This window comes from Physella acuta, unplaced genomic scaffold (assembly GCF_028476545.2).
Source record: "Physella acuta isolate Inbredline_101_S28 unplaced genomic scaffold, ASM2847654v3 ptg000214l, whole genome shotgun sequence".
NCBI classification, from domain to species: Eukaryota; Metazoa; Mollusca; class Gastropoda; family Physidae; genus Physella; species Physella acuta.
The window spans coordinates 307,437-331,920 of record NW_026731733.1 but is presented as its reverse complement, the minus strand read 5'-3'; the positions used below and the strand labels follow the sequence as shown (position 1 = coordinate 331,920).

At 33.4% G+C, this 24,484-nt stretch overlaps 1 protein-coding gene across 1 annotated transcript in view; it reads right to left on the bottom strand.

Annotated features, from left to right (window-relative positions):
* Nucleotides 1-3,328: 3,328 nt before the first annotated feature.
* LOC131937606 (multiple epidermal growth factor-like domains protein 6) overlaps nucleotides 3,329-24,484 on the bottom strand; it is a gene marked incomplete at its 3' end in the record, with an annotated part of 53,676 nt that continues 32,520 nt past the window's right edge. Inside the window, exons 4-23 of the mRNA XM_059295160.1 lie at nucleotides 20,212-20,346; nucleotides 19,693-19,827; nucleotides 18,702-18,836; nucleotides 18,409-18,543; nucleotides 18,083-18,217; nucleotides 17,514-17,648; nucleotides 17,101-17,235; nucleotides 16,848-16,982; nucleotides 16,463-16,597; nucleotides 13,060-13,194; nucleotides 12,799-12,933; nucleotides 11,918-12,052; nucleotides 9,971-10,057; nucleotides 9,663-9,692; nucleotides 9,372-9,506; nucleotides 9,093-9,227; nucleotides 8,399-8,533; nucleotides 8,021-8,155; nucleotides 4,245-4,382; nucleotides 3,329-3,463 (exon numbers count right to left, since the gene is read on the bottom strand). Of these exons, the coding sequence (XP_059151143.1) occupies nucleotides 3,329-3,463; nucleotides 4,245-4,382; nucleotides 8,021-8,155; nucleotides 8,399-8,533; nucleotides 9,093-9,227; nucleotides 9,372-9,506; nucleotides 9,663-9,692; nucleotides 9,971-10,057; nucleotides 11,918-12,052; nucleotides 12,799-12,933; nucleotides 13,060-13,194; nucleotides 16,463-16,597; nucleotides 16,848-16,982; nucleotides 17,101-17,235; nucleotides 17,514-17,648; nucleotides 18,083-18,217; nucleotides 18,409-18,543; nucleotides 18,702-18,836; nucleotides 19,693-19,827; nucleotides 20,212-20,346 (2,550 nt within the window). The remainder of the gene's footprint in view (nucleotides 3,464-4,244; nucleotides 4,383-8,020; nucleotides 8,156-8,398; nucleotides 8,534-9,092; nucleotides 9,228-9,371; nucleotides 9,507-9,662; nucleotides 9,693-9,970; nucleotides 10,058-11,917; nucleotides 12,053-12,798; nucleotides 12,934-13,059; nucleotides 13,195-16,462; nucleotides 16,598-16,847; nucleotides 16,983-17,100; nucleotides 17,236-17,513; nucleotides 17,649-18,082; nucleotides 18,218-18,408; nucleotides 18,544-18,701; nucleotides 18,837-19,692; nucleotides 19,828-20,211; nucleotides 20,347-24,484) is intronic.

The following is a 24,484-nucleotide window of genomic DNA, read 5'->3' as shown; positions in this document are numbered from 1 at the left end:
TCCTTCCCGGGGATACACTTTCAATTTTCGATGTGCACCCCCCCCCTCCTTCAAACTTTAGATTTGCACCCCCCCCCTCAAACTTTCGATTTGCACACACCCCCTCAAATTTTTCTCTATATATTTTGCTATTTTTTGCCTTGGTGGCACCCCCCCCTAAATGCGGTCCGCACCCCCCGCCCCCACCCCCTCGCTACGCCTCTGTATTCCACTTATGAGACCAGTGTAGGATTCTTCCAGACGTTTTTCACCAGGGATGGTGTTGGGGAGTGCACTTAAAATGTTTTTGAGGGGTCGAACTACAATTTTACGGGGCGGGGCGGACTCTGGTATCTATAATAATAGTTTCGCTGTTTGTCTATGTATCTATCTATCTATCTGTCTATCTATCTGTGTATCTATCTGAAAAGAACGCTATAGAGAAAACACAAGCAATTTAAAAACATGCATAGTTAAACGAAAACGAAATATGACGTCATATTGAGCGTATAGAAGAAAATAATATCAAGCCGGAGAGTGCACACAGTAATATGACGTCATTGATTCTCGAGTAAACATTGAATAAAAAGGCAATTTTGGTCTAATCTAAGTGGTTTGCGTGAAGAGTTTCTTTCATACAATTCTTCGGGTAGGGCGAAGCCCCACTCCCGCGTAAGAACGTCTGATCACCCCCCCCCCCCTCCCTAACTCAAAAGAAATTTCTTCATCGATACTCTATAATAAAATTACCGCCTAATTAATGTGTCTAATCTAAAAAGTGGTTTTTCTTGCAATTTCTTTAATGCAATTCTTCGGGTAGTGGCTAAGCGCGACACCAGTGTTTCTTTCAGACTTTTTCCTCCCCGTGAGGGGGGAACTTTTTCTAATCTAAAAAGTGTTTAGCGTGTTTTTTTTTCAAGCATCTCTTCCGGTAGGGGCGAAGCCCGCCCAGATTCTTCCTTTAGTTTGTATGATCTACAAATGCGACCAGTGTTTCTTTCAGACTTTTTTCTCTCTCCGGAGAGGGGTGGGGGTACTTGAAATTTTCGGGGGCGGGGGTAGAATTTTCTGGGAGGGGGCGGACACTGGAAAAAGTATATAATTATACTTCGTTGAATGGGACGGTTGATATGTTTTGGAGTGGGGGGGGGGGGGGGGGGGAGGGGGAGGGGTAGAGTTGCCTGAAAGAAACTCTAAATGCGACTTATGTCATGAATGAGATTAGGTGCATGGTTTAGGGATATGCCTATGACTATATTTTGTATAAATTAAAGTACCGAGAAAATAGCACTATCAATCTAGCGCCCGTTGTATCCTTCCTCAACGGGCCATTTTTCTCGTAAGTATATATTCAATATAAATTCTACTACTTTCCAGGAGGCTTCCGAAGTTCTTCTTGTGATTTTTTCCCGAGTGGCTGAAAGAAACTCTGAATTCAACTTTTCTCATGTGAAGCTTAGGTGCAAGTTTAAGGGGTATGACCTAAGACTATATTTAATATCAATGTGCAGTGTATACTTTTAAATCAAGGTTACCAGATAAGGTATTGTGGTAATGTCTACATTTAGATTTATACACAATATTTTATCAATGACGTCATTATTATCGAGTTTGTAAATTACAGAAGGTGTTGATTGTATTTTAAAGTATACCTGATACGTTTTAAAAATAAAAGGTTTCCATATTTAGTCTATCAAAGATCGCCACTACCACAGGTTACGCAAAGACAAAACAGTATTCAGTTCCACAAATTCTCTAAGCCTATCAATAGCGTCTTCGTGAAGTAACTTACACGAGCCGACCCGCTGCGTATCATACGCCGCTAATTAGTTGTTTTTTTTCTACTTTTCAGTAATTTATAATTTCTGAATTCGACAGTACCAATGCTGCCACTGAAAATATTTGCTTAAAAACACTAAACCCCCCTTCCCCCCCCCCCCCATGTGAAAGCAGCCTCCTCTTAGTTACCTCCTCTAAGTTTAAAATCGTTTCAAACTAAATTATCTGCCCCTAATAGCCGTCACCAAACCCGTCTCTATGATTGTAAAATGTAAACAGCGTGACCACAGCTCACCAGACAATGTGGGGGTGGGGTGGGGGTGGTAGTGATAGTGATAGAGAGAAAGAGAGGGGACTGCAAGGAGGCGCTTGCAGATTGTTTTCTAACGGCTCCCAGAAGAGAATTATATATATAGATAGATTTGTAGAGTCACAGGTTTTAATAGATTTCAGGTGGAAATATTTTTAAAAATTCTTATATCAAATATATCTGAAGACAAATTATGTAATTCAATTTAAGTCTCGAAGAAACAGGCCTGATATCATTGCATCAGTCCCAAAAGTTAATGGTCATGTGTTAGGAACGTATATAATTTCTACTTAGAATGTTCACGTCTTTTTTGAACAACATACTTTAGCCATCGGGAACGCTTTGAATTAAATAGACAAATGAAAGTTTTTTAAAATGTGAGTGTTAAGTCTTGTTTTTACTTCTTATTTCTCTCTCCTATTACAAGAGCATTTATTTTAAAAATATACTAGGATTTTAACTATATGTGTACATGGAGGCAGGTCTTCTAAATGGTCTGTTGGGTTTGTTTGTACTTTGGTAACGTCGTTAGGCAGAAAAAAATAGCTTTAAATTCCACTTTCAAATTTAAAAAAAATAGAAAAAAATTAAATTTAAAAGACTAATCATATATAATACGTTACTCGTTTACATGCAGATAGAGAAATTATTACTTGGCTTTTTTCTAACGGGCAAACAAACACCGAAGTTATCACAAGAATTTAAACAGTTGACTGGGCAGGAACTAGAGCAATTTTGTCCAAAATGGCCTGGCGAGCAAGCTGTAGAATGAAGGGATATGCGATTAAAAAATTAGAAACTATTTTAATTAATTGAGAAAAAAAATAAAAATTATTGACTTAATATTATTTATTATTTCCCCCTCCCCCCTAAGTTAATTACCCCTCGCCGACATTTCTTCCGCCAACTCGTTATTTCATCCACTCATTAGAACTACTACCCCTTGTCTATTATTCGACCCACCTACCCCTAACAATAAAAATAACCACTTGCAGTATTTGAATTTTATTGCATAGATAATATTCTATAGCACGTGGATATGTGTGTGTGTGTGTGGGGGGGGGGGGGGGGGTAGATAAATAACAGGGAGCAATTCCTCTGAGGGTAGTGACGGGGGTAATTGTTCGGGCATTACGATATATCTGATAGTGTAATAAATAGTTAACAGTCTGCAAAGTGATAATAAAATATAGGTACACGCTTAACAGCCTACAATATGGAAATGCAATTATAGCATTTCTCACTTCACTCATCACTTACGTTGGTCACAGAAATGTCCCTGATAGCCTGGTAAACAGTTCAAACAAACGCCATTGGTATGTTGACACAGTGAGTTGGTGCAGTTTTTAGGACATTTATGAGTACACTTGTATCCATATCTGCCTGGGCCACATGCTGGTAATTAAATTAGTCAAAGTAGATTATTAGCTTCATGCTTACGGCAGTAAAAATACAAAAGGATAATTGTTAACCTATAGACAAAAATACAATATAGTCGCCTACTAAATTTCATTTGCTTCCTCTGTCTGTATGTCGTGCATTTGTCTATCTGTCGTCATAGACCAAAACGGGAGAGTGAAGTTTCGAGCACCTCTAACTGACCGATTCGTATCAAAGTTTGCACGGGTCATTTAAGGCAATGCAATATGACATTAAATTTGACTTTATTGAAAGCCTAATTAATTTTTTATAAATTGCTTAACATTTTCTGAAATTAATAGACTGACCTGAAACTACTATTCCGCAATATTATACGCACATTAACATGTTCATTTGGTGAACAATTATTTTTAGTCGTTAAACTATATTGTTTTAAAATGTTAAAGTAATGAAAAAATAAATTAATTTTTAAAAAAAAAAAATGCAAAACTTCAAGAATGTTATTCACTAAAAAGAGGAAAATAATTTATTTTCTTTAAACGTATTATAATAATACACTACTATTCAAAGAAAAGTGCGGGTTTCTTCTCAAATTTTTGTGAAAGTATTCAATAGGTATTCAAGGGGCGTACTACATGCGCGCAAGGCCGTTGACTGAAAGCATATCCAAGCAGCGTGCTATCACAACCCGCGCGCAGATGGTCTGGCAAACTACAAGTAAAATATAGGTACCCTCTTCACAGCCAATGAGAATGGCATGAAATTATACAATTTTTCTATTCACCACAAGACTTACTTTGGTTGCAGAAATCTCCTTCATAACCGAGTGATGAACAGCTCAAACAACTTCCATTGTCATTTCGGCATAGTCTGTCTGTGCAGTTTTCAGAACAACGTTCAACACACATGGATCCATATCTGCCTGGGCTACATGCTGGTAATTAAATTACTCAAATTAGATGTTTACCTTCACACTTAAGGCAGTAAGAAATACGTTTTGTTTTCACGTGATATAAATACCAAACATCAACAATACTTCAACACCATAAATTAAATAAGTGTAATTTAATTACAAATGTCAATCGACAGACAAAAATCTAAACCAGCAATGTACTTGATTACTTTTAGAAAAAAAAAACGACTTCATAATTTTATTTTCTCCGTGCTTTGACAATAAAACCGTTTAGGCAAGCCTCCATTTTGTTCTTCTACCACCCTCTACCTACGCTATTACCCCCCCCCCCCCACCACCACCACAACAGCTACGTATATTCTTTTCGTTTCTTCTCCTCACAGGCTCTTCTCTAGTTGGCTAGATTGTCCAAGAAAAACACACTCTCTTCCAGCACTGAGCTCAGCTGCAGGTGTTGCACGCGGCCTTGTGGCCGTCGGCCCGATCCCCACGTGTTCTGGGTTTGGTTTTACTTAGTTATTTTCTTATTTTCATTGTACCAGTTTTAATATGCATGATATTTCCTTATCATTGTAGCAAGTAATTCAATAAATACCATATATATGACCTTGCTGTTATGCATTATTACTTACATACTTTACACTGTTACCCTGTTCGTGGCTTAGTCTTGTATTAAATATATGAACTAACTTTTATTCAAAGAGGGAAAATAAAATAAAGGCTTATTCGAATATAGAAACACATGTTTAATTATGCAACCGGGAAATTGTTTATGGTTGTGACAAGAACGCAAAAAACAATGACGTCACATGACACTACGGAAAGTACCCAACACTACTGGCGTCCTCTTTCAATTTTAGAATATTAAGAAATAAACTATTTCAATCAAATTTGATTTAGATCTATAGAGCTACTTTTTAAGTCGTACGCTATGGAATGTGTACAATTTTTATTTTATTTTATCGGCCTAAATTAATACAAATTTCTTTTTAAAAGCATCATAACTCCCATCGGACAGCCGGGTTTTTGAGAAATTATTTAAGTCTCAGTTTGTGCATTTAATATGGTGTTGTGTATGTGTTGACTCATAATGTAGGCTTGTATAATTTGGTTTTACTTTTTCTAATAGGTATTGGTAAAGTGTTATTTTAAATGTGTTGGATGATAGCTATTTAGTTATTTTTTTGCACCTATTATCATTCAACGTGTAGTAAAGCGCATTGAGTTTTGACTAGTAACTATTTCATAAATATTTTTTTTGCAAACAAGTATAACATTAAAAGTATAGTCCTATAATTTAATGGAAACGTGTACACATGGGTAGTCATTTAATAGATACGAATGTCACAGAAATAAAATAAAACGTGACAAACAACTAAAAAATAATTAAAATGATTAGTTGACTGCGAGACCTAACGGTATAGCGCTAAACTGCCATCCCCAACGTCTATAGTCCGACTGCGGTTTTAAGTCTGTAGAAAATTCTTATGTCCACCTACCCTGATGGGTACATAGTTACTTAAGGTAACGAAGAGGCGCCTAAGCATATTACTGACCACAATATCCCTTCATATGCCGAGGTCAAAGAAACAGGTGAACTTTAGTTCACTTGCCCCATGGACCTTACGGTTCGAAAAGGGGAAAAAAATAATTTAAAAAATTAAATTTCTTACTTTCATTACAAAAATCTCCGGTGTAGCCAGCTATACACGAGAGGCAGCACCCATCAGTAGCATTGCAGCGTAGACACTTGGAGGAACAGTTTTGTGGACATCCTTTACCAAATGTATCTGGACTACATGCTTTTACAACAAAATACACAATTAAAAATAAACGCCATATAGGGCCTACATAGGTTTTCTTGTTGTATAGTGTAATGCTAAATTTAGTTAATGTAGTAAAAACAGATATAACATAACACTGCTTTAATTAGGTAAGTTTTTATGAGCGTGGCAGATTATCAGGCTAATTAGTTTTGACAATGTTAAAAGCTTTAGCAGCCTAGGTTGTTATGCATATGTAGAGATTTCTATCCGTGTGATTATTTTTGGTTCTCTGAAAGCCCAGCGCTAAGACGACACTTTCACAATACACTAGAGATGTGGCTACTTTTTAAAATATCAGGCCATCCAAAGAGCTATTTTGTTGTTGTCCGTGTTACACGTTTTGTCTATGAGCCATACAGCCAAATGGTCTCGGTCACAAACCGTCTATCTATAAAAAGTTCAATATTCTGTTTTTACATAAATCGAAAGCCAGTATGATTCCCCATAATTCCGGAAAATATTATATTAAAGAAATGTTTATAAAGACGTAGAGATTATTTGTTGCTGATTTTTGTTTCATGATTTGTTAATGAACCATACAGCTAATGATTTCAACATGGTAGTGTGAATTAACAATGCATGCGGATTCCACCATGGATTTGTCAAATTTAAAACATTGCTTGTCTTGGTGGTTACTTGTGTTTATAATCTCCTACATACTGTTCTGCTAGCTCAGAAGGCCGACTAGTGTTTTTTGACTGCTCGAGAGATGACATAGATAATCTGCAAAATCTCAAGTCTACAAATTGTTGAGTGATTTTCTATAGAATTCCTGTTGGTTTATTTTATTTAGTTTGTTTCATACTCCAGTTAACCATAATCGCCAGTTTGTTCTTTAAAGCATTTCGATAATTAGTCATTGTCTATAATTTGACGGTATAATTTGTGGTTTGTTATATATTAATTTAATACTCCTAATTATCATAATTTTCCAAACTAACGCCCATTCTACTTTATCAAAATACATTTCCTAATCCATAAAAAAGTACATCTAGTAAAGTGTATAAAACATTTTGCTGTTTAGGATGATATTAATATGCGAGATGCGATGGCTTGCCCGGAAAATTTGTTGTCTTATAAACGTTCCAGATCATTTTTTAAATCATATATCTGTACATTCCCTGCTTCAGCTACGTTGTTTAGAAGTATAAACACTTGTTGGTATTTGAGAAGTCAACATAGTTTAATAGGCTGGTAAATGAAGTCTAATCTATTTTATAATGCCATGTTTTGTAACATATACTTTAATTGTGTTTTATGGATAACCCTTAAAAGAAATTTTGATTAATTGAACACATATTCATGTATCAGTTAATTTTTTAAAAATAATTATTTAATCAAAACTAAAACATAATGAGTCTAGATAGATCCATTTGTTTACAGATTTAAGTTTACCACTTACGTTCACCACAGTAGTCTCCTGTAAATCCAACAATACAACCATCACAAACTCCACTGACCGGATCACAGGTAGAATTGTAGCAATTGTGTGAACAGTTTTGTGTACAGTTATATCCATAATAGCCATGTGGACAACCTTTATTGTATATTTTAAAATATATTAGTTATTAAAACTCTATGTTAATCTTATGTAATTGATAATAGGTTGCAAACATATATTTTTAAAATGGAAATATAAAGATGCTTTAAATTCTAATTTTGTTTCATTCTTCAATATATTGATATAACGAAACGAAATATTTCTAAAAACAAAGTGAAGACAGCAACATGACTTTATTTAATACTAACTGTTCTAGTACGGGTAAACCTCAAAGAATGCAAGATGTAAATGCAATAATAAAAATTACACTTTTCGCCCATAACAAGACTTACATTGGTCACAGTAATCTCCTTGATAGCCTGGTGAACAGCCGAAACAAATGCCATTTGTATGTTGACACAGTGAGTCTGCGCAGTTTTCAGAACAGCGTTCAACACACGCATGTCCATATGTGCCTGAGCTACATGCTAACGATTAAGTTGGTTAAATTACTATACATTACCAAAATGTAATAATAAATACAATTAATAAAAGCATATTTGCATATACGTTGTTTATTAATTATTTATGTGGGGAAAAAAAACGAAAAGCTACACCTGGCAATGCACTTTTACGAAACCAACTTAATAATGTTTTTTAAGTAGATATATTAATATTATTTTTTAAAATATCATAACCTTTCATGCCTTAGTATAAAAAACTTAGCTTACTTTCATTACAATAATCTCCCCTGTAGCCAGCCTTACATTCCTTACATCGCCCATCAATAACGTTGCATTGGGAAGCTAAACACATCTCAGGACAGTTTTGTGAACACATCTCACCAAATGTACCATGACTGCAGTCTATTATACATAAAAAAGTAAAACTATTGTATAATTATATAATTGACTATAAATATAGTCCACAATTTTGTTTAGTATAATACTTTATTTAGTTTGCGTAGCAAAACATTTTAATGAAATGTCAGTATGCCTGTTCTTGTAACATTTAAAGACCATGGCTGATTATAAAGTAATTTAGCATTTTTGGCATACTTTATTTTCATATGATCTGCTCTATATTCTCAGCGATTAGGCCAATGTTAAAACTAAATCGCTATTGTTGAATAATACGCAAAAATAACGATTATCAGTATATAATTCTGAAATGACAATGAAACATTGTTAAAAAACGGAATCACGCTATTGTCGTTTTCGGTGACCATCATTACCATGACGTCGGTAAAAAAAAAGTAGGTCAAACTACACGCTAAATTATGACAGCCTGGAATATAATCGTGAAAAAAACAGCAGCAAATAACTATGAGTGGAGAAAGTAGTAAAGCAAGCAAAAGCACTACAATGTTGAAGAGCAACATGAATGGCTTATGTTTAGTGCATGATAGTAGTTAAACAATAATACCTTGATCACAAAATGGTCCAAGTAATCCAACTTTGCACTTGATACAGTGACCACTGAAAGGATCACATAATTGTTGATCACATTTGTCTGAGCAGTGTAGGGAACAATTTTGTCCATACAATCCACTGGAACAAACTGCCAAACAAAATGAATTATGTATTCATACTTTGACATAATATTTTTATTGCTCAAATATTTCTAAAAATATTAAATCAAGTTATTTTACTTATCAAAAAGGCACGAATTAAATGACTGTAAAATGGAAAAACAATAATATACCTTTATCACATTTGTCTCCCATATAACCATTTTTACAACCTTTACAGAACCCGTTGATTGGATCACATTCATTGTTTGTACAGTTAGCTGGGCATGACAGTGAACAGTGGTATCCAAACCAACCTTTGTTACATGCTGTTGACAGAAATAATTCAGATACATTTTTGTGATTTCTAAATTAGAATTATTATTAGAAACATGCTAGAAATCTGGTACACAAATATAAAATTCCATTAAAAATATTGCACAGTTAAAGTGTATAGCTCTCATAGAAGGCCTACTAGAAATTACATTCGTCTTCATAAGTTCCTGGGCAATACTCTTGGGAAAAAGAAAAAAAATTGTATATGGGAAACAGAAAAATTTGAATAAATAAATTGTATAACAGACCAATTTTATGGAGGGATACGCAAATCATTTTTATATTTAACTGCATTGTGTAAACATATTTATAACACTCAGAATCCTTTATTAAATTAACGGGCTCAATTTTAAACATTTAGTTTAGCCAAAATTTAAAAAAAAAAATTACTAATTGTAATTCAACTAAAAAAATATTTTTTTTAACATAAACAAGTGTTTTTATATTAACACAGTGCCTTTATCACACCTGTTTCCAACGTAGCCATCACTACAATTCTGACAGAACCCATTTATTGGATCACATTGTTTGTTTCTACAGTTATCTGGGCATATGAGTGAACAGTTGTATCCAAACCATCCATTATCGCATGCTGTTGACAGACATTTGACTAATAGCCTTATTTTGTCTCTTTAAATAAATTATCTGTTTTAAATGTATGGCTTGAACTTAGAATATAAACTTGATAGCTTCAGCTTACGTTTGTTGCAGAAATCGCCTTTAGAACCTGGAACGCAACTGTAACAGAATCCATTTGTAACATTGCACAGTGAAAGTGTACAATTTTCAGAGCATTTGGAGTCACATTTGTATCCATATGTTCCTGGACTGCATTCTTGTAAAAAAAAAGTTATTATTTTTTCGTTTTTTAATTTCTCGTATATACGAAGTATAGAGAAAGTATTGTAATCGTGCACAAAAATCACTTGAAATTGTAACAATTTTCACCGTATTACACCTCAGTCCTTCTTCACATACGAAGTATAGAGGCATTATTTTAATCGGGCAAAAATTATCAATCCAGATTTATCAAAATTAAAAGGTTTTATGCGTAATCCAGTCTGAAAAACTGGGCTTTGCAATTCTGTCCGTATGTCTGTGTGTCTGAGTGTGTGTGTCTGTGTGTAAACACGATAACTTGAGTACCGTTACAGCTAGGTTGATGAAATTTCATATATAAGTATATTATCAAAATCGTAGATCAGTGTCACCTTTTGAGCGATTTCCGATAACCGGAAGTGGTACTTTTTTACTTTGAATTTTTCAAAAGCCTATTACTTGAGTACTATTTCAGATAGATAAATGAAGTTTCACATGTGAGTAAAAGATCTAATTTTCTACCTTCTGTTAAATTTCCGTTGACCGGAAGTAGTAATTTACGCTACTTCCGATTTCTCAAAAAACTAATGTAAATTTTTAAAGTACTAATAATAGGTGCGCGGACCTTTGACCACAGGTGCTTTGACCATAGGGGGTTTGACCATAGGGGGTTTGACCACAGCGGAGCTTTGACCATAGGGGCTTTGACCATAGGGGGTTTGACCACAGCGGGCCTTTGACCATAGCGGTTCTTTGACCATAGGGGGTTTGATCATAGGGGGTTTGACCATAGGGGGTTTGACCACATGTGTTTTCTCAGCAGAGGGTCTTTGATCACAGGTGGTCTATCAACTGGTGTTTGATCACAAGCGCTGTGTCCGGCCAATCACTAGTTAAGTTGTTAGCAAAAAAAAAATGCCGATCCTTAACTTTTACTCAGTTACTTATTTTCATTACATACTATCCTGAATATTACCAATATCAGTATCATTTTAGTGTCATTATGGTTATGGTTAAGGTAGCCATTACCGTTACGTTTACTATTACTCTGGCCGTTACCGGTACTGTTAACGATGGGTTTCTGTCGCCTTAACCGATGGGGAATTATTAGACCTGGTAAGTGGGGTAATTTATAGGGGATAATTGATCAGGAGGTAATAACGTTAGTGAAATAACCTACGTTGGCGTGTATTTAACGGGAGGGCAGTAAGTCATGCTTCCATTTTAAACACATAATACCCCATCACATAACACTACTCAACATCTTATAAGGCCACGACACCTATATTATATAAATAATGGACGTTGAAGCCCATCTCACACCATCACACAGAAACCACAACCAAAATATGTTTTTGCAAATATGTAGCAGCAATCGCGTCGTTTTAGAGTTAGAGATTGATGTTACAATTTTATGACCTAATTTATTTTTCAAAAAAAAAAAAGAACTACATCATTTTTATATCAAAATTTTAGATCAAATCCGATAAAATAGAAATGCAACACATAATATCACACTTTTTACAAAAATGAACAAATATAACATATAGCATCATAAATATAATAATATATACATTTTTCTTACTGTCTTGACAGTGGTCTCCCTTATATCCTGGTTCACAGCTGTGACAAACTCCATTTGTAGCATTAAATGTTGAATTAGTACAGGTGTTCGGACAGTCTTTAATACATTTATATCCAAATTTTCTTGTTGGACATTCTAAAATTAATATAAAACAAACTTATTTCAATCTACCAGATTAGTACATGCTACGCACAAAGGTTTCAAAATATAAGCGGCAAAAAAAAAAACACCTTAATCTTAACATTAGTAAAGATTTCTAATTAGAATAATTCATAATAGCTATCTGCAGTATATTCCCAAATTAATTTTAAGATATTGGAAATACTTTTAAGCTGCATAGTCTCTAAGTCCCATTCAAGATACAACTAGCAGTGTTGAAAAAAACTAAATTAACTGTTACATTTTATAATGTATAGACCTACAGACTTACACATTTCTATGTGTGTAAATTTAAATATTTTAAAATTTCGGGCATCTATTTGAGCATATTTAAATTTATTCTTACTATTATTACAATTGTTTCCAAACCATCCATCCTTACATTTGTCACATTTGCCGCTGAAATAGTGACATTTACCCCCCTTACAATTTGTTGAACATGATTGTGAGCAATTAGTCCCATAATACCCAATGGAACACTCTGAAAACAAAACAAAACAACTTAGTATAAATCTATTTTAAAATATCATTATGTACAAAAATATTGTTATCTTTAAAAAATAAAGTGATTAAAACATTAGGCTATTATTGTCGTAGTGTCTTTAAAAACATTAAATCGTGGAAATAAATTAAGCCTACAAGAAGAGTGTGCTAATAAACTAATGTTGCTTTTATTATATAAGTAACAAACTATAGTGATACAATTATTTTTTTTAACTTACTTTCATGACAGTAGTCACCCTTGTAACCGGGCACACAGCTATGACAAATTCCACTTACAGCTTCACAAGTTGCATTAGTACAGGTCTTTGAACAGTTTCTCATACAATTATAACCAAATTTACCTTTTGAGCATGCTGAAAACAATTTAAATCTTTTGAGAGCTGAATTATCTGTCTTTTAAAATAACCAATTTTTCACATCTAACAAGGATGTATCACCAGTATTAGGTAATGTAAAATGTAACCGAAACACCAAAGTACTTGTGTTGCAAAATGCTCCTTTCCAACCATCTCTACATGAAGAACAATGGCCACTGAATGGATCACAAGTTGCGTCAGCACAATTTTTGGAACAGGATAGTGAACAGTTTTCCCCATATTGGCCTTGTAAACATACTTGAAATAAAGATAAAATCAATATTAATTAGTAGTCAATTGTTATATGTATTCCATTTCCTAATAACAGAAGTAAGATTTTTTAAAAATCCTTAGTCGTAGCATTTTTATATAATTATCCATAAATATGGGTCTATTTTAGTATTAAAATTAAAATTTTGTTATCTGCTTACCATAAATAAGATTTAGCATGTTACCCTTTTTTCCTTCTAACTTTGAGTATAACACTATATACCATATTGTTAGCTTAAGACTTTATTATTCGCCCATATAGTACAGCCCCAACAACACGTTTTCCATCCAGACTCAGTTTTTACGTCCGGGTTCGATTCAACACAACAACGATTCATGACACATATTGTATCCTTTTATTTGGACTCAATTCTTCACATAACAGAGTAGCCTTAGCCCTAACCGCTACCAACTAACTCTGACAACCATTCACTTCAGCTTTTATACCGCATTCGGCCTTGAAATAACAATACTTAAACACACCGGGGTTAACAATACTCTAGGGTAAACTCAACTAACACACGCACTCTCCCTAACCTATTCTAACCTATTTCTATGTAACCTACAACTGACCCGTAACATCATTCATATAAAACTTCTTGACCTTAGCAACATGCTGCACGGTAAGCAGAGATTTGACATTTAAGGGACATCACTATATTATATGTAATACAAGGGAAGTACCAGTAACTAACAGGACATAACATAATATAGCTAGTGGAAGTTTGGACATTTTCTTAAACAAATAAATTACACTATTTTCACGCATTGCAAAATTATGGCCGAATAATATTTTAAAACAATTTTTTTATGATATTAAGTAAATAAAGAAATATGAGCTATTGATTGGCATACTTTTGGTAAACAATACATTAATCTAAAAAAATCATGCCATCCTAATATATAATTCCCCATGTGCGCACTTCTATCTGTCCGCAAAATATTTTCGCCGGACATCACGTCAGAATCGGCAGCGATATATGAAGAACTTTTTACGGACTTTTATTGAAAAAAATATGTTAGATGTTTTAAATGTAAAACCACAAAATTATTTAAAGAAGAAAAATAAAAAATAAAGGCGTATTCGAATGTAGAGAAACAGTATTATTTATGCAACCGGAAAAGTGTATAAACTTGAGACAAGAACGCATTTTACAATGACGTCGCTTATTGTTTACACTAAAAAAAGAGCACGAAACTGATGACGTCATCTTCCGAGTTTAGAATAAAAAGAAATGAACTATTTCATTCAAATATGATTTAGAGCTATGTACGCTATGAAATGTATACAATACGATTTTCTCGGCCTAAACTTAAAAAAAATATTTTATCTATTTGGATTCTAGATCTAGAGATTCTAGATCTAGATCTAGATGATCTATAAAGCTAAGTTGTCGGGTGCCCGACAGGGCACTTCCCGGCGCCGTAGGCGCTTCAAATTTGGCAGGATCTTGCCTTGGGGCGACAGAACACGGGGGCCGGTTGGCCAAAAAGTCTACGATGAGGGGGTCAAAACTGACCTCGACTGACCAGCGCCTTATATGGGCGAATTAATTAAGCATTCAAATTCTCAATGTTTTCGAAAGCATAAGCGAAGCTGGGCAGCATGCCTAGTTGGTGACAGGACAAATGATCTCAGGACAATTGATCTCAGACAAAATATCTCAGACAAAATATCTCACGGACAAATGTTCTCAGGACAAATGATCTCAGGACAAATGATCTCAAGGACAAATGATCTCAGGACAAATGATCTCAAGGACAAATGATCTCACGGACAAAAGATACCAGGACAAAATATATCAGGACAAATGATACCATGGACAATTGATCTCAGACAAAATATCTCAGACAAAATATCTCACAGCAAAAGTTTAGTGTATTGGATGATTTTAGTTGATCTGAACATTTTTTTATTGACTGTTCAATGGTTTTGTTTACTATGTTTAATATTGTTTATAGGCCTATATAATAATTGTAAGAAATGTTTGCCGTATAAATTTGTCATATTGTACTAAACATTTTAAAATTAAGATTTCTAATACAGTATGCGAAGATTAAAGAATTTTTGTCGATAGATAGCGTAGGGGAGGGGGGATTGACAAACATGAGACAATCCTACCACGTCAGGTGGACGAAACTAGATAAAAGGGGATGAAATAACAAAAAAGACACACCTTAGTATCAAGGTGGCCGCCCGCTTTGATAGCAGGGACATGCCTTAAGGGAAAGACATCCACCCTCCATGGACAATACAACTAGCATCTAAGGTCCATGGGTTAGCGTCGGTCACACCTTAGTGATCAGGTGACAAATGCTTATTTAAAGAATCAGCGGTAATCGCGGAGCTAAGTTTGTTTTACTGTGCATGAAAACAAAGCAGTATTGGAAGTGCTTACTCAGCTATGGCCTCATAAGTTACCCAGCAGAAAGGTTTTAAGATATTAGTTTCTGGGGAATTTTTTTTATTAAAGCCAGAAGTGGAGCAGCAGTCAAAGAGGTTTGGAAATGTGAAGTTAGAACATGTCGAGCTAGAGTTGACACAATACATGATCACATAGTATTGGAGAGGTGTAATCATAACAATGTACTTGCCGTCATAGAAACGTAAGCGTTATGTTCGTGTAATAATGCAATAAAAACAATAGTTGTAAATTACGAACCTAGAGACCCGTTAACATTTTTGAAAAATATTTTGCGTGTTTTAAACATTAATGTATAAATACCTTTACTTTTTTTGTTTTATACATTATCATTTATCAAACCTTTCAGGCTAAAGGAGTAAGATAATTTTTTTTTTTACTTTTTAAATCAAATGCTATTATAAAGATTAAGTTTAATAAATCTTTTGATGCTTTGTTAAGTTTAGCAAATTCATTAAATTTACAATTATTATGCGTAAAAAAAGTGAACAAAGCCTTATTGAGAGTCAATAAAAAAAAGTTCAAATCAACTAAAATCATTGTACATACTATTAAACTTTTGCTGTGAGATATTTTGTCTGAGATATTTTGTCTGAGATCATTTGTCCATGATATCATTTGTCCTGATATATTTTGTCCTGGTATCTTTTGTCCGTGAGATCATTTGTCCTTGAGATCATTTGTCCTGAGATTATTTGTCTTGAGATCATTTGTCCGTGAAATATTTTGTCTGAGATATTTTGTCTGAGATCATTTGTCCTGAGATCATTTGTCATGGAACCTGCCTAGTTAAATATAAATTAGAATATAAATTTTTTACACTAAATATATACCTTTATCACACTTATTTCCACGGAAGCCATCTTTGCACATTTCACATGTCCCATAAATTTGGTCACACATATTGTCTTTACAGTTGTCTGGACATGTCATTGAACAATTGTATCCAAACATACCTGGCTCACAACCTGTTACACGTGACAAGTGTATTGGTATATTTCGTTAATAACTGGTTGGCTAGAACCAGCAAACATGTGCAAAGGTTCTTACATGTGAAAAACATCATAACACCTAGTAGACTATTGAAGAATGTATGAGTCATTCACAAAGTAGTAAATTTTTCTACCATGTAACCAGTTATCAACATTCAATAATCATTAACATCTTAAATTTTTAATCTTAAATATAATATTATTTTATAAATTTTATATGGCCCACTTTGATTACAGAATTGTCCTTGATACCCTGGCTGACAACTCAAACATACTCCATCTGTAGGCTTACACAGGGAGTGTGCACAGTTTTTAGGACAGCGGTGAGTGCAGTTGTCTCCATATCTACTAGGGCTACATGCTAGAGAAATAAAAGCAAACAATATCTTTTATTTAGTAATAAATATTCCTTTTAGAAGATTAATGAATAGGTATGTAGTGTCTGTGATTTTTTCAACAGAAAAGTTATATTATCTTACTTTCTTGACAGTAGTCTCCCATATATCCTGGTTTACAGCTGTGACAAACTCCATTTACAGCATCACACGTTTTATTAGCACAGGAGTATGGACAGGATTTTGTGCAGTTGGGTCCAAACCTTCCAAGTAGACATTCTAACAAAAGATACATTTATTATTTAAAACTTTATTATTATTATAATTTACAATATTCAATTTAAAAAACAAACAAACCTGAATTTGAAATAAGATTATTCTCTGAATAATAATAACCTATTCCAAAGTAAAAAAATAACACTACTTCCATTCTAAATAAAAATATTAATGCTTTTAAATATAATAGTTTTAAAAAACACACAAAGTAACATTAAAACATGTTACTCTACTTGCATATCTAACAACACAAAGATTCTCATGCAATATTATTATTTTACCTTCTTGACAAAATACACCTGTCTTTCCATTTTTACACATCAAGCAATGGCCACTGACTGGTTCACATGTATTGTGTTCACATCCAAATGAACAAGAACTTGAACAGTTTTGTCCATAATAACCAGTAGAACAAACTGTTGATAAAAATGTATTCAAATATATAACGGGGATTTTGTACTATGAGCATGTGTTTTACTGTAGGTGCCAGTATCCAAAGCACACAGTTTTTGATTCGTTAATTTAAAAAAAAAAAGTAATTATCTCTAATAGATAAAGTCTGTATACACTAATTAAGAAAAAATTATGTTTTATGTTTTAATGCTCTAATTGTTCACAATTATATTTTGAGCCACAAACTATGATAAAAAACAAAACCCGTAACAAATCAATCGGTTTTATTATATTATTTTAAACATTTTATAAAATATTTACAGTTCACTTAGCAAGAAAACATTAGTCCTTAAAATTGAAATTATTATTTGAAATAGCTGTAACAAGGTTTAAAAAGAATGAAATAATGCAATTCAATTTTGGGGGAAAAAGAATTTTGTCCAAATAAATGCAATACCTTTATCACACCAATCTCCCACATACCCATCTTTACAACGTTGACACAGTCCACTAATTGGATCACATTGTTTGTTTTTACAATTGTCTGGGCATGTCAGTGAACAGTTGTATCCAAACCATCCAGAGTCACATGCTGTTCAAAGAAATATTACAATATAACAATTAATTTATTTGTAATTTAACATCATGTAAATAGTTTGATAACTTATAAACTTACTTTTATTGAAGAAACGTCCTTTAGAACCAGGCACACATTTTAAATGTGCTTTAAATATCATTTAGTTTGCATGTGACAAATAAATATTAATAGTAAAGCAGTAATACCTTTGTCACACAGTTGTCCAACAAATCCATCTTTGCACCTGATACATCGACCAGTGAAAGGATCACATGAATTGTGTTCACATTTATCAGAACATTGTGTGGAACAGTTTTGTCCATAATATCCCCTGGAACAAACTGTCAAAATAGAATGAGAGAAAGTCAGTATATTTTCAACACTTAGTTCCCATTTACTAAACATTTTAAAATCTAATATTAGTTAATTTCCATATTGAAAATAAAATATTAAAACATAAGTTTAAACAAACAAAAATTCAAGATTTAAAAAAAGATACCTCTATCACACCTGTCTCCAACGTAGCCATCACTACAATTCTGACAAAACCCATTTATTGGATCACATTGTTTGTTTCTACAGTTGTCTGGGCATGTCTGTGAACAGTTGTATCCAAACCATCCAGTGTCACATGCTGTTGACAAAACAATTTACTTGTTATCTAATCTTGACTTAGAAATAATATAATACCAGCTAAGGAATAATAATTTTAAGGTACAATTAGCTTCTACGTATCATTGAAGATAGCATTAACAATGTAACATTTATAAATACACTTTTAAGTTTTAAAAATTATGAAGACAAAAACATTTATATGTGTGTGAAAATATATATTTTAAGTGATGGTCCACTCAGATATTGTATGAATGCACAATGTAAGTTCTAATAAATGGATAGAGAACATTACATAAATCCGAGAGTTAATAATATTAGTCGAGTTTGTGTCTCGAACTCCTACGAACCCTAGAGACTTGCTCACCCCACCCCTTGGGTTTGATCGAACCATTGTTACGAACCACAGGTGAGGTTGATGTTCATGATTAAACTTAAAAGAAAGTTATCTTTAAAAAAAAAACATTTTAAGACTGACTTACTTTGATTGCAGAGTTTTCCTCTGTAACCTGGCACACAGCTGTAACAAATTCCATTGGTTGTGTTACACATCGAATGCACACAATTTAAAGGACATTCATGAACATTTTCTTTCTTTATACCTGGGTATGTTTGAAAAATATCAAACAAAAATATTTAAATTGCGTATTAATATCTACTGTCTACTACATTTGAATTGTAATGAATCTATATTCCCTATTCTGAGGCAAAAGTCTTTTATAATTTTACTTTACATTCTCTACTTTTTAAGGATATGAAGTTGGTGAAGTTTTTCCTGCTATGGTCCTGTTAATTTTAATATGCACAAAACAGAGACATGTAATTTTAGATATCATGTTGAGATTTTTAAAATGAACTTTCAATTCTTGTCTACTTACTTTCATTACAAAACTTCCCTTGAAAATTTGCAACACAACCAAAGCAAAGCCCATTGATAGAATCGCACATTGAGAATAGACAATTTTTTGGACAATCAGAAGAACACTCATATCCAAAAGTTCCTCGCCTGCATTCTGACAAAAGACACATGATTAAAAAATCATTGTAGCTATAGTGAAAAGATAACTAAATGTGCTACAACTTTTGCTACTTTAACATACTTTTCGATAAGATAGTGAATAAACTTTTCCACACTACCACTACAGATATAAAGATATTTATTAAGAATAGAAAAAACAAAAACTAGGATAGTTTTGATGAAATAAAATCTCAAACTTAAAAAACAAATTGAAAATCGTTAAAACTTCAAAAGTTGTTTATTAATTATAAGAAAACTAAGAAATAAACTTTAAAATGAGAAAATACAAAATAATATTAATTATTGTCAAATCATACAACTACTATGTGCATTTATAGCATTCCTACACCAAGCAAAAAACAAAACAAAACAATCTCACCATGTTGACAAAGATTACCAGTGTGTCCTAGATCACAACTGTCACAATAACCAGTTTTAACATCACACTTATTTTCTGCACAACCTTCTGGGCATTTACTTGAACAATTAAAACCAAACCATCCTACACTGCAGGCTAGAGTAAAATAAATAAATCAGATGGGTTGGTTTAAAAAGGTGTTTAGTTTTTATGTTACATTTAAAAAAGTGATATTATATCCTCAATGAACAAACATTATCTGCAGGTTTAGTTGTCACCCATAAATGACGTCACGTTTTTTTGCCCCATGTTTCACCCCTCCCCCAAAATTAGTTATTCCCAATTTTAAATGGAGATAAATTATATATTCAGCAACGGTGCCCAAATATTAAAACGTTTATATCAGTATTTGACTATGATTAAAACCCGCCCTCTTGTTCGTAAACATTAGCACGTGGAAAAAAACGAGCGACGCGTAGTTCGCCTCTCTCTCTCTCTCTTGCCGCGCGAAGTGACGCGAACGATCCCACGTCGCGACAGGCTGGCCTCCCGTATCAGTCGAAAAAAATCCTTTCGAACCTCCGCTCATTCGCTATGGTAAAATCCTTTCGAACCTCAGCGCTTTGCGCTAAATCATCCTAGGCCTACACGATGCTCAGTTTAAAAATTCTTAATTAATTTTTTGTGGTCGAACGAAAGTATATTTTTGAAAACTTTCTTCTGCAATATTGTTTTAAATGATGGCAGGAATCGATTGGTACATGTTTCAAGTCGCTAAGTGGTCTGGTTGCCGATATATGGGCAAAAAACTGCATTTTTTCTAGGTTTTTTTGGCTTTTCCGGGAAATCCAGGAAGGAATTCCGGGAATTTTTTTGGCCTATGTTCGTCCTCGGAACTTGCTTAACATATTTGCTTTTGGAACTAGTCCTCGATATTGCTTCGTTGAGGAGGAGATACGACTTAAAGCTGCGGACACACATCCATCCATACATCCATCCAGAAATGACGAGTTAATAATCGCAATCCCCCAGTATGGAAATTGCGCTAAAAATGTGGAAAATGTCGGACGGCAAGCCTTTTACAACACTCGGAAACGAACGATATAATAATAAATATAAACAATAAACACTCCCTTTACTATTAGAATAATTAGCTACTCCCTATTTCACAATAGATCTGCTTCCTATTAAATATTATTATACTTGGAATAATGACACATTTCACTCAATTTTTGGCTTATTACCTGTCGTCACTGTTGAGGTACTAAAGTTTACTAAAACTAAACTAGTATAGAAAGTGAGTATTCTAAGTATAAAAGATTGTTATATGCAATCTACAGCTAGTGAAACTAGAAAAGGACATCGATTATGTTTATGTAAAAAAAACAGACTACCTTGCTGACTAACAGTAAAAACAAATAGATCTAGAACCTAGCTTCTGGATGTCTACATAAAAAGTTTGTTTACATTTGTTTGGTAACCAAGTGGACACACCCACAAAGTCAAAAACAAAATATATACATTGCGGCAGACTCAAGATTCTACTAAATAGAAGGATACATAGGAAAAGTACTGCTCAATGGTGATTTTGAATAAAACAAAACTAAATAAATATTATTAAAGTCAACCATCTAGAAAATTATGTAGATAGATTAGATAATGATGTGATAATAAATTAGTATAGACAGCGATTCTCTGAGAAACTATTTCATCGCACTTGTGTGTCATTGATGTAACTGTTTTTCTTAGAAATGAAAGAAAGGGGCTAGCCTGTTCATGCATATATTATTGTAATAATACAAAATGAAACAGATAATCTTGTTGTTTCTAAGCTTATCCTCTCAGCTGTTGGTAATTTTTTTAAAAATATTGTGAGCAGAAGAACTGCATTTGTGATGCAAAGGTGAGGCGCGGAAAGGTCAGATTAGTTTTTTGCCTTATAATGGACTTGCATAAAGTAAAAACACCAAGGCCAATGGTCATACCAATATAGAACAAATTATTATTTCCTTACAGAAGTCATTGAAGCTATCAGACCAGTCTGGAGAAGTTTAGAAGGTAACAAATTGACTCAATAGATACACCCAAAACCAGAATGAGTCACACAGCAACATGATAGGGAAGTAATTCCAAAAGAAAAGGAATCATTCTGTAATAATTGGAGACTTCTATAGCAATGGCAGAAGCTATATTTAGTAATGGAACACTATTCTGATGGTTTTGCTGAGGGTGATAGACATACATCCAAGACAACTCTGTTGGAATTCTGCAAAACCGCCGATGTCTCGTATGTTACAAAAAAAACAAAAAACAGACATTTTGGGATTTCAAGACTCTGTCAGGTCAGAAAGCACTAGGAATTAGGTGCTGAGGAGAAATAATCTGAACAGTGCCATCCTTACTAAGCTGGAGTGTATTGGCTGTTTTCATGGAAGAAAATCAACTTTTTTTAGTATACGAAAAGTTTGCGAAAAACGACATGTATGCAAATTGTCTTCCAGTTATTTTCCACAATTATTGTTCGATTGTGATAAAATTTTGCACACACATTGCCTGATGTAGTGGCTATGGCATGAACCTAGGTGTTATACTTTTTTTTAGATATGTAGGGCTATGTTGTGCTGTTTTCTCAAAATTTTAGATCATTTTTCAAACCTTTGTCATGGACAAACCATAATGGTTAGTAACATGAGACTGGTTCATACCATAGCCATACATGTGTTTTAGGTGCATTGAAAGCGTTACAGCTGTGTACTTGACACTTTGGTTTAAATTAGTTCTACAGTTGGGGTCATTTTTTTCATATCCCGGATGATTTACATTTACAAAAAAAATTTTTTTTTTAAATTTACTTCGTTACCTAAACTTATTTCCTTACATTTGCCATATAAAAGATTATGTAAGCTATACTGCTACCAAATTCGGCATCTGTAAGTCTAATAGTTTTTTTGTGGTAATTTGTTAGTAAGGTAACCATGTTCTGGGTGTATCTGGGAATGTGGGAGATAGGTGTGATAAAGGTATTGCGTTTATTTTTGACAAAAGCATTTTCCCCCCAAATATAGCTAGCAAGAAAACATACTAAATTTAGAAAACAATGATATTTTTAAAAAAAATAATATGTGGGAAAATTTAATACTTCATACATTTTAACATAACTTTTTATGTGGATTGCAAAGGCCATTACAATTATTGATAAAAAGTCTACTACATAGCTAAAGATACTGTAATGCAAATATTACTAGCGTTTAAAGTACTGACCTTTTCCACCCTATAACATAATCAATATCTCAATGAGTATTTATTTTAGTTAATAGATCTATAACATTCAACAATTATATCTTAAATTTCAAATCTTAAATATAAATTCATTTTATAAATTTTGAATGGCTCACTTTGATTACATAATTGTCCTTGATACCCTGGCTGACAACTCAAACATACTCCATCTGTAGGCTTACACAGGGAGTGTGCACAGTTTAAAGGACATTGGTGAGTGCAGTTGACTCCATATCTACTAGGGCTACATGCTAGAGAAACAAAAACAAAATACTTTTAATTTAGTAATTAATATATCTTTTAGAAGATAAATAAATAGGCATGTATGGATTTTGAGATTTAACACAACAGTATATTAGTTTACTTTCTTGACAGTAGTCTCCCATATATCCTGGTTTACAACCGTGACAAACTCCATTTACAGCATCACACGTTTTATTAGCACATGTGTCTGGACAAGTTTGTGTGCAGTTGGGTCCAAACCTTCCAAGTGGACATTCTAAACAAGATTTTAAAATTTTTTAACAACATTATTATTAACATAACTTCAATTTCTTCAATTGTATAAAAGAAATTAAAAAATATTATTGTCTGAATATTAAGGTAAGGTTTCCAAGGTAAACAAAAACGCATTCGCAAGCTTAAAAAAATATACGTATATAAATAGCATTTTCTAACACAGCTATTCTCATTCAACTTTGTTATTTTACCTTCATGACAAAATGTGCCTGTCTTTCCATTTTTACACATTAAGCAATGACCACTGACTGGTTCACATGTATTGTGATCACATCCCAATGAACAAGAACTTGAACAGTTTTGTCCATAGTAACCAGTCGAACAAACTGTTGATAAAATATATATTCAAATATTCTGTGGATTTTTTAGTAAGTGAATCTGATCCAAGAGTAGTTTACTAAAATATGCCATTCTGTAGGATTCAGTCGTTGAGATAATGTTTGATTCGTTATTTTAAAAAGGAAAAAACTAAATATGTGCTTATCCAATAGATTAA